The sequence below is a fragment of the Thermobia domestica genome, chromosome 1, assembly GCF_964235325.1.
Source record: "Thermobia domestica chromosome 1, izTheDome1.hap1.1, whole genome shotgun sequence".
In the NCBI taxonomy this organism is placed as follows: Eukaryota; Metazoa; Arthropoda; class Insecta; order Zygentoma; family Lepismatidae; genus Thermobia; species Thermobia domestica.
The window spans coordinates 88,689,172-88,702,656 of NC_137454.1; the positions used below are offsets into that span (position 1 = coordinate 88,689,172).

Here is a 13,485-nt window from a genome sequence, read left to right on the forward strand (position 1 = left end):
GGAAAACGCTTACAGGTAGAGATGCTACTAAAGAAACGTGATCATACCGTAAAGATGTGTAAACACAAAGAACGTGTACTTCGACATTTTTCTTTAAATTAATTTCGTTTAGTTTATATAACCACATACAGAGCACGACTTCACATTTCTCTCTCTCTCTCTCTCTCTCTATATATATATATATATATATATATACAGTGGTCGAAGTGAGACGGTATGTGGTGGTATGCCATACCGCCTCTGGTTTTTCAGTGATGAAGACATACCGTCTCTGGTTTTTCAATGCTTGAAACATACCGTCACTGGAAAGTAGATGCTAAATACCTTTAATAAATCCATTTTTATACTCAGTAATTGACGAATAGCTTTGCACGTAAAATGTTTTTATTTCTTATCTGGAAATAATTTCTAAGTTGACAACACTGACATTTTTGTTATCTTTTTCCTACTTTGTTTTTAAAATGAGGTGCCTTTAAAGAAGTTCACCAAGTTTATATTTTGATGTGCCATATTGAATAGTTTCATTTTTATGTATATGTGTGTGTCTTTTTGCCTTAATGCATATAAATGCCATGTTTTGATCATGGGCTGACTTAGAGGTTGTCTGCTGTGGGGAGGACCTTCCGGGGGTTTGCAATACCTTAGGCTAGTTTTAGACGGATTCATTTCTCGTAGCGGACGTGCTGTCAAAAATCTCGTATAATATTCTATGGCATCAAAAGTATGTGGTGCTCTTACACAGTAGCATTTTGATAAGCATCTTGTGACGTCCGAAACTAAAGCGTGAGGTAGCTAAAGCTATATTGTAACAACAGTTTTCGCTTGTTATATTAAAATACGAAAACCCAAAGATGTGGGCAAAGAGCATTCCTACTTCAACTCATTTTTCTTTACAATGGGGCGGCGGTGGCTCAGTGGTAGAGCGTTCACCTCTGGTGCTTGGGGTCCCGGGTTTGATCCCAGCCCCTGCCAAGTGAACTTTGTGGTGGACAAACAAAGTGTGCGTGGATTTTCTCCCACTTTCTTCATTCCACCATTTCATTCATTACTCATCATCACCGTCTCCTTTAGCCTAACCGGCATAACCGTGGGACGTAAAACTTAAAGATTTCATTTCATATTTTGCTTTACTACAATTCAATTTCCCACACAAAACAAAGAGCATGGATATTTGGCACAAAATCTTTCGCTTCCTTTTAACACACCACGGCGCTGCAATCGGACCATAAATGCTGGGGAAAATGCTATGAAATAGAGCAGGTTCTATCGACAAGAAATGCCATGGCATGGGAAGTGCTATAGCATTTGCTACTTTACACAGTAGGATATCGATGATACGATTTTTGCTACGATAAATGCTTCCGTCTAAGATTAGCCTTACAATCGAATGGGAGAGCCGAGAATTTTTCCACAGGAATTTTTTAATATCCTCATTCGGTTTTTCAGCATTTTCGTGCACAATTCTCTATAATACAACTTAAGAGGATATTTTTTATTTTTTTCAGGAGTTGTTGGCGGGGGATCAAAGATTCTCCATATTCCCTCCACCCGTTATTACAGAGAACCTCTCCAATGGTTTTCAGTCATTATGTAATGCATTTCAACATTTCGATAGCCGGTATGTCGAGTCAAAGTCGTAATAAAACATACCGCCTCTGATTTTTATCCAGTTCGAACACTATATATATATACTATATACTATATAGTATATATATATATATATATATATATATATATATATATATATATATATAGAGAGAGAGAGAGAGAGAGAGAGAGAGAGAGATCTATCTGGCATTCTAATTTAAATTTGGTTCTGATACAAAGGAAAAATTGAAGACCGAATATAATTTCGACATTAACTTAGATACATCTTGAATTATTTCGCCTGTAAAATATTTGTTTAAAGTGTTTTCTGGTATTTTAATCTCACTTTCCTTATTTCAATATGTATTTTGTGTTTTTATTAAGAGAAGTGAATTATCCTCAAAGATCTGTTGGCTTACTACATGGATAGCTACATTTACTTGTCATTAAATTTTCCATGACTGTAGTGTAATTTATGTAATTCGATTTGTTTAAGTACTTACATGAAAATAAAGTCGGTGCCTTGCACTCTTCTTTCCATAAACAGAAACATTAAAAAATGTTATATACGGCCTCCCCTATCAGTGGTATTCAATCATTTTCTCGTGCTTGTACCGATACTTTTCCATTCAAGCGTGTTCCATCAGATTTAAACTCTCCTTAATTCAAATTATACGTAACTATGATCACGTTAGTTCGAACAAGATTACGTTAACTGGGTAACGTGTGGTTTGTTCTTCGACTTTGAATGAAATTTGTCATATTCCTATTTCTTAACTCTATCCGTTAATTGGGTTGTGCTGATGTCAACAACTAACCTGCAGAACTTGAACCGGAAATATGCGCGCAAACCATATGACAAGTATAAGGACCAATGGAAGTACTAAATCGAGCAGCAAATACTGGCTCCAGGTAACTTTATTCACACTATTGTTGCTACTTGAAATCTTTCATTTTGAGCTCATTAGCGACAGTCGAAAACACAAATGTATAACGTATATTTCTATTGCATCAAAACTCTGTTGTTTAAATGTTGTATGGGAATAGTTATTGATAATAAAACCAAACAACTTAACAATTCTCATTTTTCTATGATATACCAGAAACATTCTACAGTTCCATAGATAAAATCACAGACTACATTGGTAACTGTTACTTCCCATCAATGAACACTAGCATATTGTTTGATTATGCATCACGCACTATATCCTTTCAAAATATAATGTGTGATAGCAATACATAGTTATAAATTACTGTAGCATTAAAATTACAATTACTGTACAAACGTGCAGCGTACCAATATGTCCGTCAAAGGTAACATATTATGCACATGGAAACCCGCAAAATATTCAGTACATACATTTATATAAATATTGTCTTTACACACACACACACACACAAACAAACATACACTATATATCTTTCTTCATGTCATATGTTAGTAACAACGTGCCGTTTGAGGAAAAAAATATAACTCTGACGTTTAAATATTAAAACATATAAACACGTACACACACATGTGCACGCAGGCATTTGTCTCAACAAATCGTGTTTATTATAAATAATACTTTAAAAATTCAAATAAAATTCACACAACTTTGGAAGGACATCCACATTACTGACAATTAAGTAAAATATACTTGCCTTAAGAGACTAGCAGTAAGTCAATAAGGTGCAAACGTCTGCTTGAATTTTAAGATTAAAATAACAATAATAACAATGTTGTTGGATAGGAAAAGGAAAACGAAAACCCAAAGTCAGCTGTTTTGCAAACCGCAATCAGGATTTGCAGAAAACTAAAAATATATTCACAACAACTTCTTAGGCAAGTTCAAATTGTGCATATTTTAATGAACTTTACAATACTTTTTTTTTTTTTTTTTTTTTTAAATCTGGATGTTAAATTTGCAACCTAAAATGTTGTAACTTCTAAGCATAACTCGAAGACGTGAAAATAACAATAACATTGTAATTCATGTCACATTAAATAATCCATTTGACGAGGTTTCACGAACGATATAAAATTGTACTTGTTAGCTGTTAATACAAAGTTTACAACTGAAAAACTTTGAACAATAATTCAGAAGACATGGTCTAAATTTATTACTATTAGACGATTACTACGTCTCGTCACGTTACGAGTTAACAATACCAAACTATTAATATCTCAAACTATAGAAATTAACGACTACCTTTCATAATCGGATATATTAAACATATTTGCGATCGAAGATCACGATTTAAAATACTAGGAAAACCAATTAAACCTTTAAAACTATAAAAAGCTTTCACTTGTACACATTAATGGTCTAATTTGTATGTTATTGACTCTCCATTTTGGTTTTCATTTGTGCATATTTTACTGAACTTGAACCTATTATGAATCTCGACATCAAACACATAACGGCAATACTTATCAATTCGACAAGGCAATCATGAGAAATCTATTTACTCTTTCACGCAACACACCCATTCCATTGTCATTGTTCAAGGCATGGAGAAATGAAAGGCAAAGTTATAGAGGAACATGCAATATGAAAAGTTGCACATTCTCAAATGTCATGCACAACTCGTTTGCTAATATGCCCATTCTTACTGCCTGGCACCCAACTCCATGTGCCAGGAGAAACTACACTCACATCGAGATCAGCCTTGCTCTGCAGTGACTGCAGTTGTTGTTTGGTGCTCAGAACAGCGTCCTGGAGATTATGAATGGTGATTTGCTGGTTCTTAACCTATCAAAAATAAAATTAAGTTCATTTTTATCAACGAGAAAACAATGGAGTGAATAATTAGGATACGAGTAAAATTATAATGCAAGATTTATCCTGAGAAAAAAAGAGAAATGAAAACCTCATACAGACTATTGGATGTGAAAAGTGAATTATACAGAAGAGTGAACATTATTGAGAAAAGAAAGTATCAAAGTGAATATATACACACACACAAAACAACACACCTATATCCAAGGAAGGAATCTGATGTACGAGGAATATTAAGAGCAAAAGGAGCATACCGATTACATAGATCATAGAATTGTGTACAAAAATATTACCGTATGCATGGAAGGAACGGAATTTGTCCAAATCTACAAGCTTTTAACGTAACTTTTATTACTATTACAATACAAAGGAAGAACCTTTTATCACACAATATAGCGCCAAGGAAATAAAAATTTATACAAGGTGTTCACTACTTACCTTTTAAAATACAAAATTCATTTTGTACCACTTCCCTTTTCATAATGATAAAACGAAAAGCAACTGGAGAACATAGCGTTCTACAACTTAAAAAGCACAATGAAATGAAGTGTAAGGGTTTTGATATCACGTTATTTACAGCTGGTAATGATATTACTATTATTATCTTTTGTTTCGCGTGTCATTACATTCGTTTAGACTTCATCCTGCTATTTGTTTCTGGTATTCCGCGTGCCCGCTTTTTCTGTCATTTTCACGAGTACAAATTTCTTAGGCAAACGTTCTTTTTCATTTTATCTCTTCATGTGTATACCAACGACATATAGTCTTGGACACACTCCTGGCTGAACTGTACTTCTGAATATTTAATTTCTCATTTGGTTATTTCTTCTTGTCTCTCCAAGAATGTTTCTCTGAAATTTTCCTTTCGTAACTAAGATTCTGTGCCGCTTTTTTCGTCCAGCATAGTTATAATGGGCACGAAATCTGCTTTCCTAGGCATGTTCCGATCTTTCATCCTTCAGTAAAATTGCTCTTTCTGTACAGTCCCTAATGAATTCGCCTTTCATTTGTTCACCTGAGGCCAACTTCTGAACATAGGTAATTGAAAATTAATGCTACTTTCAATGAGTTCCTCCGTAGTTTTGTTTGCTTGCCATTTTATGTTTATCTTTTGAAAATTTTATTTTCGCTTGACTTACGTGAAGTCCATTATTCTTCTGTACATCTGACGCAGGCATATAGTTACCTTTAAACTTCTTTTTAACTTCCAAAATCATTACGTAGGTTTCAAATATAAACGTATTTCTGTCCGCTATTGTTCCTTTATTCTCCTAACTATTCCTTGCATACGATGCTGAACAATATATAGGAGACACAGAGCACTGCCTCCACTCCAATCTGATGAAGTTCTTTTCATATATCCTCTTTGCGCACGTTGTAATATGCTGGCTCAAGATCTATGAATGCTTTAACTATTTACAGTATTGATGAATTGGTTTGGAGTTTAGCGGACCTTTCAGCACTGACACTATACGAAACGTGGACCTACAGATTAATGTGGAATCTATATCACATGAGCTCCAACTGGGAATCGAATCCAGGTCTCTTGCACTCAAGGTGCGTGAGCTAACCATATAACAACGAAGAAGCTCCTGTAACTGTTTACAGTATATCTCTTCAACTGCTCTTTTCAACTATCTTCCTCAGTGCGAATATGAAATTTACTGCTAATCTCCTACGACCAAAATGTTCTTCACGCATGTTCTGTCTGTTTTGTCTTCTATTCATTTTTTGTAAAAAAAAAATTAAAGCTGCTGGTTACAAGAAGCAGCTTCAATTTCTCTTATATATTTCCTAAGATTGGCACGATTTCATTTCTTCTTCAATCTTTTGGTATTCTTGCCTCCAGATTCATTTTATTACTTTGTACAACTGGTAGATACCGACTGCAACTGCCGCTGCATTCAATCTGATCCGGAATATTGTCTCCTTATGACTTTTTTTAGGTGAATGTTACGAGTAAAGTTCTTTAGAGATTCTGAAAAACTACTACTCCTCCAATAGGCAACACAGAAAACTATGAGAAAGGAAGTAGTACGGAGACATTGTAGTTTCACCTACACTGTAGGATTATAGTGGCTGTTTGTCGTTCGTGTAAAATTGTTTGCTTAATTTACTTATTACTACTTCTACTTTTTATTTCACTACGTATTTACACACACACACACACAAAAAAAGTTACTTTCACTCTCAACGCTGGTCCATTTCTATCGTTTGTAGATGGTGCTTCGCTGCTATTATGTGACTAAGTGTCCTATCACCGCTGAAGTATTACTATTGCAGTTAATTAGAGTGAGTGCCAGTCGGTTGCGTGGAAACAGCTTCTCAAGATAGGTCGTAGCAAATGTATGACAGGATAGCTACAAAAACGAAATAAATAGAACAAGACAAATGTGTCTGGGCATTCCCATGGGTCTATCCAATCAGTTGGTATTACAGCGGACTCTACAACGCACAAGAAACAGTCTAACGGGTGAACGCAAAACAGTGTCAGAACTATGGTCATAACACTATTCTAACCCAAAGCAGGGATGTCAATTCCTCTCAAAGGCTTGGGTGCAACCCCCCAAATTTTCTATAATACCCCTCAAATTCGCTATTATCCCCCAAACTTACCATTATCTCCCCAAAATTTACTATTATGACTCTTCCCAAATTTACTATTCTCGAGTTTATCCCTCCAGCCCTCAAATAATTTCAAGGGCACAATCTGCTACTTAAAGCCCGCCTATCAGCATCCCTGACCGAAAATACCGAAGGTAAGTTTTAAGCCTAGTCAAGGATTTCCGAAAGGACACTGCCAAGAAAATTTCACGTAATGGACAACTGGAGTCGAAAAAACTGAAATCTTTGAGTTTAAATTCCCACGATTATGCCTGTTAGACTAAGGGAGACGATCATGAAAGCAAGCGAATGATGAGGAAGAATTGGTGGAATGAGAAACTGGGAGGAAACGAAAGTACCCCAAGAAAACCCACGAGCACGACGTTATCCACTACAACTTTACTTGGCCGTGGATCGAACCAGAGACCCCACGCACCAGAGGTAAGCGCTCTACCGCTGAACCACTGTGCTCCCACAACTGGAATCGAGTACCAACAGACATTGCGGCGCATAAAGCTGACAGTCATCATTGAGCTCAAGAACACAGAGACTAGACCAGTTCCCAATCTTTTTAGACTGGCGACACAATGTATTGTACACTAAGATATCGCGACACATTTGTGTGATTTTTTCTAAATAATAAATATAAACGATAACAGTCCCAGACAAAACGTACGTGTACGGCACATGTGCACTATCCATGCATAAGCGATGCACACATACATAACCCGTGTATGTGCACATGATCATTTGCGTAGGTTATGCACACGTACATAACCCGTGCCTAAGCCGTTATGTGCACATGTGCATTTGCGTGGATGAAGCACACGTACATAACCTGTGATTAAGTCGTGCATGTGCACATGTGCAATTGCATGGATGAAGCACACATTTATATAACCCGTGCCTAGGACGTTATGTGCACATGTGTATTTGCGTGGATGAAGCACACATACATAACCTGTGATTAAGTCGTGCATGTGCACATGTGCATTTGCATGGATGAAGCACACATTTATATAACCCGTGCCTAGGACGTTATGTGCACATGTGCATTTGCGTGGATGAAGCACACATACATAACCGTGATTAAGTCGTGCATGTGCACATGTGCATTTGCATGGATGAAGCACACATTTATATAACCCGTGCCTAGGACGTTATGTGCACATGTGCATTTGCGTGGATGAAGCACACATACATAACCGTGATTAAGTCGTGCATGTGCACATGTGCATTTGCATGGATGAAGCACACATTTATATAACCCGTGCCTAAGACGTTATGTGCACATGTGCATTTGCGTGGATGAAGCACACATACATAACCGTGATTAAGTCGTGCATGTGCACATGTGCATTTGCATGGATGAAGCACACATTTATATAACCCGTGCCTAAGACGTTATGTGCACATGTGTATTTGCATGGATGAAGCACACGTACGTAACCCTCATAACTTTTAATTTGTACGAAAATGAGTATAATTTCGCTGGGAACCACTGCTTAGGCTGTAATGGACTGGAAATGTGTAGTGTGGCCTGACGAGTAGTGATTTTGTTTATCTGCAAGAGCCGAGTATATCGAAAGATCAGTGAAACATTTCACTCACCTGCAGTGTGTGATTCAAGCTAAAGAAAGTGTTTCTCATACTATAACTTGGGCCCACTCATTCAGCTGAATAACAACATGAACTCCATGTTAATTTGAACAATCTTAGTATCCAGCAGGACTGGTCATAAGAGGTAGGGGGAGGAAACATCAATAAAAAGTTTTCTTCATTCAATTGCGATTTTTTAAGTTTGTAATTCCCTCAGCGACAAAATAATTATCATTTTTCGAGAGATTAAATTAAATTTTGAAACATATTCATTTATCGACCTTTTGAACACTCTTTGGTGATAAGATTGAGTGTTAAGATTAATCTATTGGTAATACAGTAATTTAGCAACTCTTCAATTACTATTTGGCTATTTTCACAAAAACGGTATTGGCAACACTGTTGATGACCGGTGAGAGAGTCCTCACAGATAATATGTCTAGGGGCCCATGAAATCTATGGTAACTAGATACTACAATTTCTCTTACCTATAGTAGGCAAATACTGCAATTTCTCCGAACATTTTCACGACAAATATGCAATGAATATTCCCATCTTCAAAAATGACAATGCAATGTTCACAGAGCTCAAAGCGTTTGTACTTGTAGGAACCCTTAGGCACCCTACTCACTCGGTCTGGTCTACAAGTTCCCAGATTTAAATCTAATTAGAAATCCGTTAGATTACTTGCAACGGGTAAAACACAGAAACAGTTATTCCTGTACTCAGCTGGAACTACGCAATCTACTGGTGAATGAATAATTCACATAGATACAACATGATTACAAATATTTCCTGGAGTTACTTCCAAGCAGAATTCAGACGGTTACCCAAACCAGAGGCGATGATGTTACCCGCTATTGAGTTTAACGTGGAGATACGTTTGTAGACTCTTTTTGGTGTGCTTATATAAATAGACAAAACTGTTAGACTATAGGCGTTAAGTGTTTTTTTTTTTTTTTTTTTTTTTTTTATAGAGGTAAGGGAATAGGGTTATAAGTGAGCTGGATAATCCTTTATTCATCAATTATTCACTGATTTGGTCAAAGGTGATACTCCTACTCCCAGCCATTAGAGGGTTACGCCCTCTCTTTGGCAGAGATGCCTTTAGATTTACATTGATTGTTAACACTGTGAGATGGTCAAAGTGCAGTTATATAAACATGAGGAAAAAGTGAGCATACTAAACTAGGTGTTACTGATAAATAATAATAATAATAAATCAAAAGTAGAACACATATGTGCAAATAGATATACGAGGTGCTAAAGTATAAATATGATAGAAAAAAAAAAAAAAAACAACAAAATGTATCACAAATGTAATAGAACTTAGAGCAATGAAGATGAGGTATGAGATGAAGTGCAAACACAACACAGACATAGTTAAATTAGCAAGACAGATGCAGTGTTAAATCTTCTGTCCCGGGGCGACTCGTTAATAGTGAGAATTTCAGTGCTAATATGGAAAAATATGAGGAAGATGATCATTAATGAAGTAAATGTCATATATTTCCCGTTCGTCAGCAGTCAGATGTGTATTTTGGACAAACAGAGATACTAAGATGTTTAACGGCGAATGTTTGTACCGAAATGTAGCGTCAGTAAGAGCATCAGCCTGCAGGATGTCCAAGAATAGCGGATGACCTGTTTGTATACGTGAAGTGATATACTTTAGTCGTAGTTCTGAGAGATGTTTCGTGATTTTTGAAAAATCGATATACTCATATGTCAGCCATGTAGGGTAAGGAATCTTAATACGATAAGCCAGCCGAATAGCATGTCGCTCCAAAATGCAGAGTTTTTCGTAATATGACGCAGAAGCATTGCTCCAGGCGGTGTGTCCAAAAGTGAGGATGGGTCGGAGGAATGCCTTATAGGTGTGAAGTATCACTTCAGCTTTCAGACCCCAAGTCGTGCCTGTGAGACGGCGCAATAGATTTAACCTCATGTTAGCCTTAGCTGTTAGCTTTTTCAGGTGAGCATTCCAAGTGAGTTTTGAGTCGAAAACCACGCCTAGGTAGGTAGCAGTAGGGGTAGGGCGTACACGGTATCCATCAACAGTTACTTGCAAAAGATTCGGATTTCTGTAAACGCGGGAACGTCTGTTTGGAGGCAAGAATATGATTGCTTGAGTCTTTTCTGTATTAATGGTTAAATGCCATCTCTTGCACCACTTGATGTAATTATCGAGAGTTCTTTGTAAAAGAATATTAAGTTGTTGGATAGTTTTACCAAGAGCAAGAAAAGCTGTGTCATCTGCGTATTGAAAAGTAAAAACATTGCGTGGAACAGCAGGGATATCAGAAGCGTATAGGATATACAATAAAGGGCTGAGAGCAGAACCCTGAGGAACCCTAGTAAGCGGAAAGATAGGCCAAGATAGAGCATTGCCGACTGTCACATAAGCAATGCGATTTGTAAGGAAAGAATATACTATCCTCAAATAGCAAAGTGGAAACTTGAATGATTGTAATTTTTTGATTAAGCCGTAATGCCAAACTTTATCAAAAGCCTTTTCTAAGTCCATAAGAATGAGGCAAGAAGGGAAGGCTTTATTATACTGGTTAGTGATTATGGTGCTGAGGCGAAGTAGCTGGTCATTTATGGAGAAATTAGGCCGAAAGCCTGCTTGATGGATGGGTAGTAGAGTAGTTGTCTCTAGGTACTTATGAAGACGGCAGACAAGAATTTTCTCAAAAATTTTACTGAATACTGATGTCATTGGTCTGTAAGAGGAAACAGAATGTACAGGCTTGTTCGGTTTATGGAACATGCAAATTTTTGATACTTTCCAGTCTGAGGGATAGAAACCAGTTCTGAGAATGAAGTTGTATATCGCCACCAGTAGTAGTAGAAGTGATTGCGGGGCTTCTTTAATATGTCGATAGCAAATGTTATCAACCCCAGGGGCTGTGTTCTTTTTCCGCCTGAGAGCAATGTGAAGTTCATCTGTAGTAATCGGTGCGGTGAGTGGATGTTCCAGATCAATGACGTAGTCTGCAGAAGGTTGTAAAGCAGGAATGCAAGAGATGTCTGTCCGTTCAGAGATCTTAGAGGCAGCTGTTGGAGTAAAAACTGTCTGTAGCTGACTAGCAAAAGCGTTAGCTTTCTCTTGGTCTGAAAAAAGAGGGGTGCCATCTGAAATTAGAGGATAAGTTGTTTTCGTATTCTTGCCAGTTAGTTGATTAAACCTCTTCCAATAGCGTGATGGGTGTGCTTCCTCAGATAAGGTATTACAAGTCTTAATCCAACTGCGACGTTTATATGCAGCAAGATAATTACGAACCGTTCGTTGCCATTGGCGATGTTGATGAAGATAGACATCATTCCCTGTTCGATGGTATTCACGGAGATGGCGAGCCTTATGTATGAGAGTGACATACGTCGGTGGTAATTTTGGCTTGTGGAGAGTCACTTGAACAGTTGGAATGTTATTATGAGCACTGGTTCGTATTGCCTCAGTGAGAGTAGTAAGACACGAAGCCAACTCAGGTTCTGTAGCTGGAGCTGCTACACTTGAAAGAGTGTGTTCGATGTCTTGCCGAAAAAGAGGCCAATTCGCTTTGTCAAATCTAGGAACATGTCGCGGTGCAATTTCCCGTCGTGGCGGTTGTCCTCGAGTTAATGTTAATTTAACTGGATGATGATCGCTTCCGATGGAATCGAGAACTTCAAGCTGACAGTCGTTAATAAGATTTATAGATGTAATTACGACATCTGGTGTAGTCTGACTGATTGGTCTGGTATGAGTAGGAAGGACATGAAGATGCAGCTGGAGATTGTCAGTTAAGAACTGCTGAAAATTTGCCTTTTCACGAGCACTACGACTATGGATATTGATATCCGCCATGATAATAATATTACGAAAGTTATTGGCTATATATTCAAAATACTGTAATGGTATGGGTTGGCGTGGTCGAATATAGATTGTGCTAAAATTAACTATTAATGATGGAAAGTATATAGAGTAAAGTAAGTATTCCGGGAGATCTGCAAAAACTTGAGGAGTATATGCTCTTACTGGATATTTGGGAGAATAACCTATTGCAACCCCTCCTTGAGCACGTGCCATATGATCGGGATAATCGTGGCGCTGTAGTTGGTAACCAGAAATATGGGCTAACACGTTCGGTCTTAAGGCGGTTTCGTTAAGTGCAAATGCATTAATATGCTCTTCATATAATAATGTTTCGAATAACAGCTTATGTTGTGAAAATGAACGAATATTGGCGAACAGGAAAGTAATCCCCATAATGGAGAGTAACACATGCATGGTTTTAAACAGCAGTTTCCAGAGGCCCAATGTGAAAATGAACATAATTATTGGAATACGTTGCATGGAGATTGATGTGAAAAATGGATTTTGCGGCAGAGATTATATGATGTAAGATATGAGCCCGTTGAAATGGAAAAATATTTTGTAACACCAAGCTGATATAACGGAGGAGATCTTCAACGGTTAGCGGAGGTAATATGGATTGAGTCGGTTGAGTTGCTTTATCGGCCGTTTTTAGTGGTACCGTTAGTTCTGGATGCTCAGGAGTTGGAGCTGGTTTGGCTTTGCAGCGATAACTGTAGGTAGGATGAATCCCGCTGCAAGTATTGCATTTCGGCGGTCCTTGGAGATTGGGACACGCTTTGGTTTCGTGCAGCCCTGAGCAGTATCCGCATTTAGAGGGATTTGAACAGTTAGCGGTAGTATGATCGTTGTAAACCTGACATTTTTCACAACGAATTGGTAATGGTCCTTGAGTTTTGGATGGTTCAACCCTGTGGATTTTCTTATAGATTGGCGCACCATATCGTAATAAGTAGTCGATAGTATCCTGACGCTTACAAAGAACGCGGACCATGTATGTAGGACCATTATTATTTCGAATCCGAAGACATTTATCGACTGATATCCCTTCTTGCGCTAGTTCCTCGAGTATTT

General features: G+C 37.5%; 1 protein-coding gene across 9 annotated transcripts in view; it reads right to left on the reverse strand.

Moving 5' to 3' along the window:
* Positions 1 to 13,485, reverse strand: part of LOC145687193 (uncharacterized) — a 277,098-nt gene that overhangs the window by 106,199 nt on the left and 157,414 nt on the right. For 8 of the 9 annotated variants that reach the window (XM_081760661.1, XM_081760659.1, XM_081760663.1 and 5 more), the window contains one exon: positions 4,227 to 4,322. The exons of the other annotated variant lie outside the window; for it this stretch is intronic. In XM_081760661.1, the coding sequence (XP_081616787.1) occupies positions 4,227 to 4,322 (96 nt within the window). The remainder of the gene's footprint in view (positions 1 to 4,226; positions 4,323 to 13,485) is intronic. 9 annotated transcript variants of the gene reach the window in all.